This window comes from Solanum pennellii, chromosome 7 (genome assembly GCF_001406875.1).
Source record: "Solanum pennellii chromosome 7, SPENNV200".
NCBI classification, from domain to species: domain Eukaryota; kingdom Viridiplantae; phylum Streptophyta; class Magnoliopsida; order Solanales; family Solanaceae; genus Solanum; species Solanum pennellii.
Window position 1 is genome coordinate 2,592,424 of NC_028643.1, and position 5,395 is coordinate 2,597,818.

At 37.1% G+C, this 5,395-nt stretch overlaps 1 protein-coding gene across 1 annotated transcript; it reads right to left on the minus strand.

Annotated features, from left to right (window-relative positions):
* Positions 1 to 201: 201 nt before the first annotated feature.
* LOC107025768 (pyrophosphate-energized vacuolar membrane proton pump) lies at positions 202 to 4,914 on the minus strand. Its single transcript, XM_015226510.2, has 8 exons — positions 4,539 to 4,914; positions 2,697 to 3,271; positions 2,205 to 2,584; positions 1,892 to 1,978; positions 1,469 to 1,799; positions 951 to 1,361; positions 801 to 860; positions 202 to 717 (listed from the first exon to the last, which is right to left on the minus strand). The coding sequence occupies exons 1-8, from the start codon at positions 4,783 to 4,785 to the stop codon at positions 511 to 513; spliced, it is 2,298 nt and encodes a 765-aa protein (XP_015081996.1). The 5' UTR covers positions 4,786 to 4,914; the 3' UTR covers positions 202 to 510.
* Positions 4,915 to 5,395: the final 481 nt, after the last annotated feature.

Below are 5,395 nucleotides of genomic sequence, written 5' to 3' on the forward strand. Positions count from 1 at the left end.
TTATAATTTCGAAAGATAAAAGAGGAACATAGATCAGTTAATGGCATTCTTGAATTTAGAATGAAAAGAGGAGTAATGTTTTTTTAGAACGACGAAAAAAAATAAAACCAACTTATTATGCCATAATAGCATTTCACATAAACTTTTACTAGAAATTTATGTTAGTTGTATGTATGGAGAAAGAAAAGAGAAATGCACATGAAGTCTTCAAAAATTGAATACCCAAAAAAGGCAATGAAAAGAAGGTATTAAGAGGAGAGAAAAAACTGATACAATTAACTCTAGGAAAGAACATTTGATGTTTCTTCTGAACTCTGCAAAATCACTTCACCCTTACCATCATCACAACGTGAATAATCTCCCTCCACAGCCTAACAACACCATATGCTAATCCCAACATTCTAGCTACTAAAAACACGAAAAATGATTGAAACGAAGTTTGAATGTGAAGAGAAAAGAGGAATAATAGAGATTTCATCATACAGTCATGTGACAGACATAGGAGTTGGTTTAAAATAACTTGAAGAGAAGACCACCGTGAGTGGCAAAGAAGGGAGCAAACACGAGGGACTCGACAGCCATCAGCTTGATAAGAATGTTCAATGATGGTCCAGATGTGTCCTTGAGAGGGTCACCAACAGTGTCACCAATTACAGCAGCTTTGTGTGCATCAGATCCCTTGGGGCCAAGAGTCCTAGCATGTTCTGAGGCTCCAGCCTAACCAACACATACTATTAGAGTCGAAACGGGATTCTTATACGACAGCAATCTAACTGAAAGGTCCAAAAGAAATACTTTACCTCGATGTACTTCTTAGCGTTGTCCCAGGCACCACCAGTGTTGGATGCAGAAATGGCAATCTACGGAAACAAAGTTCATCCAGGATTACAGATTCATACCATTTAAAGTTATTTAAAAACACATTCACAATCTTCTATATGTTTTTCTACCTGTACACCAGAGACGAGAGATCCTGCAAGAACACCAGAAAGTGTTTCGACGCCAAACAAGATACCAACAATCAATGGAGTGAGCATGACGAGGGCACCAGGTGGAATCATCTCCTTGATTGATGCATCTGTGGAGATCTTGACACAGGTGGCATAGTCAGGCTTGGCAGTTCCTTCCATGAGACCAGGGATGGTGTTGAATTGCCTGCGCACTTCCTCAACCATCTTAAGAGCAGCACTTCCAACACTCTTCATTGTCATGGCGGAGAACCAATAAGGAAGCATTGCACCGACTAGCAGACCAATAAAGACTTTAGGAGTCAAGACATCTACAGTGGAAATTGCTGCCCGGCTGACAAACGCCCCAAAGAGGGCAAGAGACACAAGTGCAGCAGAACCAATAGCAAATCCCTGTCATCGTTATAGGTACAAAAGAAGTTTGTCATCATAAGGTAATATAGTGACTTCCAACTAAACCTCTCATTGCTTAGTGTAGTGTAGAAGCGAACTTAATTTACCTTTCCAATAGCAGCAGTGGTGTTTCCTGCAGCATCAAGTGCATCAGTTCTCTCTCTGATTCTGTGGCTCATTCCAGCCATCTCAGCAATGCCTCCTGCATTATCACTAATGGGACCATATGCATCAATTGCCAAACCAGTGGCTATAGTGCTCAGCATTCCAAGGGCAGCAACTGCAATGCCGTACATTGCAGCAAAGCTGAAGCTAACAAATATACTGATTGCAATGGCAAAAATGGGAATGATGACGGATTTGTAACCCAAGGCAAGGCCAAAGATGACATTGGTGGCAGCACCAGTGCGGCATGAATCAGCAACATCTTGGACGGGGCTGGCAACAGGAAAAAAGTAGAACAAAACTTAAATTTCTGATATACAAGAGCCAAAAAGCCAAAGAAATGACTACAAAAAATAGATGCCCACCTGTAGGCATTGCTGGTATAGTACTCAGTGACAAACCCAATAATGAGTCCAGCCCACAAACCAACTCCAACACACAAGAACAATTGCCTGCAGTTTAAATCAGATTCAGAAACCTGTTAGCCTCAGTATTAGATATTTTAAAGACAGGGAAAGGAAGGTCAAAATTGCAGCTTTGTCATCCATTCAAGTGGAAAACGCATTTGTCCAATCTATTCTTACATTTTCAACTGCACTTCATGTGAAATCGCAAATAATGCAACCAATATATAAAGAGTGCAGAAGTGCCACAAGACCAAGTTATAAAAGTAAATACCAGTTCTTTACTTCTTTCTGAACTCCGAAATTGAATATTGTGAAGGTCGATGGAAGGGCAATCCAACTAACAAAAGCAATCCCAATAGTCATGAGAATAGTTGAGATAATGAGTTGCTTCTTCAATGCTGGCTCAATTTCCTTAACAGCCTTGACTTCAAAGAAATCAGTTGCAAATAAGGTGGTAAGCAAACAGACAAGGATGCCGACAGAGCTGACGAGAAGGGGATATAGCATAGCAGTAAGCTCGTGATTGACACCGAAGGAGGAGATTGAAGCAACAACAAGAGCTGCACAGGATGACTCTGCATAAGATCCAAAAAGATCTGATCCCATACCAGCAATATCTCCGACATTGTCTCCAACATTGTCAGCAATCACCTGAGGGACTATTTACACTTGAGAACCAACTAGAAAAGAAGTTTCTTAACAAGGTTAACGAGAAAATAAATTTTACGTAGATCTCAACATACTAATAGATAAGTAATCATACCGCTGGGTTTCTAGGATCATCTTCAGGAATGTTCCTCTCCACCTTGCCCACAAGATCAGCTCCAACATCTGCTGCTTTGGTATAAATACCTCCACCAACTCTACCAAAGAGGGCCATTGAAGATCCACCAAGACCATAACCAGTTATAGCCTCAAATAGACCTTCCCAGTCATCACCGTAGTACATCTTAAATAGAAGTATGGTTATAAATAAAACCAAAAGACCATTTGCAGCAAGAAGGAAACCCATCACAGCACCAGATCTAAATGCAACAATAAAAGCCTTCCCAACACCTTTTCTAGCCTCCAAGGTAGTTCTTGCATTTGCATATGTGGCAATTTTCATTCCAAGGAACCCGGATACCACAGAGGTAACAGCACCAAGCAGAAATGATACAGTGCTGAAGACAGCAGTTGCAAGAGCTGGCTTGCAAGTTTTGGTGCTGTCATATGTGCACGGCTGGTTCTTTGTGCTGAATCCCTCAACAGAGCCGAGGAAAACGAAGATCAAAATTGCGAAAGCAACCATGAAAACACCAACATACTGGTACATCGTAAAGAGAAATGAGGTTGCTCCTGTTGTACAAAAAGATAATGAGAATCCATTGCAAAAGTTAATAGTCCGGCAAGTGTTCCTGGTCTATGCTAACTGACCAGGAAGAAATAACTAACCAGAAGTAGCTAGCTTTGCAATATAGTCCAAATAAAAGGTCAGAAAAAACAAATCAAAAAAGTTGAAAGCAAATGTAACTTAATCAAAATCGGTAATTGAAACAAGTAACCAACTTTGTACATACTACAATTTTTATGCAATTCTTGATTTGTCATCCATGTAAAGTAGACTGCATTCTTTTTTCTATTTCCACGTCAATGAAGGGTTATCCACATAAATGAGTCGGCGAAACAGATGCAGACTCATTGACAGAGTGTAAAATATTTAGATATCCACAGAAATAAGTCGACGGAAAAAATGCAGTCTTGTTGACAGAGTGTAAAATGTTCAGATCTCCCTGATTCAATACAGTAAACCCTATCTAGTTCCTTTTCTTAATTGATTCAACATTCTGGAATGGCCATCTAGGATGCTCAACGTCATTACAACATTAACACTGTAGCAAATCAGACTTAACTAAATATTTACCCTTTTTTCTATAAAATTATTAGACAATGTTCAGATCTAATACTTAAATCCATAACATAATTTTTTTTATAAAAAAACAGTTCTTTTTAATCTAAATCATTAATTGGCCAAAAGATACTTCATATAAGTATCTCAAATCGGCAGATATGACACCTATACTGCTCGAACTCTTCAAAAATGTACATGACAAATCCTTCAAAAGTAGTGCATTTTTAGGATCCGACACAGCGTAACACGGACAAGTGATAGTGATGATAGCTAATTACCAACCTAACACGGCATCTTAGATCTGTAACTTTTATGTATGAAAGGTTGATTTGAAAAAGTAAACTAATCTGCAATTGATTATTCGCAATAACTAAAGGCTAAAATTAAAGTCCAAGTCTACAAAAAAAACGTGTCAGAAAAGCAAGAAAGAATTACATAATTTAATAATGATAACAACACGAATGCATATAGAAGCTAGATCTTAATCTACAATCAACTAATATACAACATAAACCAGCATATTCCATCAGAAATTAACACAGTAAACACAACTAGATTATGAAATCAACAAAAATTATACCTAAAAAAACCTGCAATAGCACAAAAATAGTGCTTAGATTTACTCATACGAGTAATGGACTCAAAGGAAAAATATACAGAAAAATCCACATAAATGAGTTGAATAACAGTAAGAGCAAAGGTCGATTTTGATACCTTCAGAAATAGCGTTTTGAATTTCAGCGCATTTTTGAACAACGTTATGGTCATTGATGCCTTCTTCTTCCTCAATGAGAGATTCGGCATATCCATTCTTATCGTCGCCGGAGGAATGAGACTTATCAGTACCGACCGTAACTTTGGCGACGAGATACCACTGGAAGAGCGAGAAAGCTATGCCGACAACGGCACATACCGGAATCAAAATCTCCATTCCGAGATCTGTTAAAATAGTCACTCCCATCTTTGCCGACAAAAATAAACTCCGACCGGCAGACTACCGGAGCTCCGGCCAATAAAAATAAAGAAAAAAAATAGAGAGAAAGATAAATGAAAAAATTGTGAGGTTTCACAGTGATGAAGATAGATATGTTTTCTATATTTATAGTGAAAAACTGCACCAGTCAGATATTAAAGATAAATTACTTTCCTTTTTTTTTAATAAAAAAAATTAATAATATTTATTTTTGTTAGATTTTGAAAAATCAAAACTATGTATATTTTTTACTTTTTTGATTTATTTTTTTTGGTTCTATATTTACTACTCTAATTTATTGTTAAGGAAAATTAGGTGGGGAAATTTTTTTATTATTATTTTAAGGGGGGCATCGGTGATTCAGATTGGATATGAAAATTTAAAATTAGTACGTTTTTGAATTAATAAAATTTAGATTCAATTTTTTAGGTTTTTGGATTTATCCGTTTGGATATTTTATGATTTTGACTTCTGAGCGTTTAAGATAGGTTATAACGATTAACTACCTTAATTACCCGATAGTTTGTTCTTCATAAGGTATTAAGTTTTTGCAATTAATTAGAATTAAGGTCACTTATGAGCATTTGACAAATATGAT

Bases quoted from the DNA above. Each gene is read 5' to 3' on its own strand.
- LOC107025768 (XM_015226510.2), bottom strand. From the start codon at position 4,785: ATGGGAGTGACTATTTTAACAGATCTCGGAATGGAGATTTTGATTCCG. The intron at 2,585-2,696 runs GTATGATTACTT...ATAGTCCCTCAG, and splicing joins ATGATCCTAGAAACCCAGCG to GTGATTGCTGACAATGTTGG. The intron at 718-800 runs GTAAAGTATTTC...TGTGTTGGTTAG, and splicing joins ACGCTAAGAAGTACATCGAG to GCTGGAGCCTCAGAACATGC.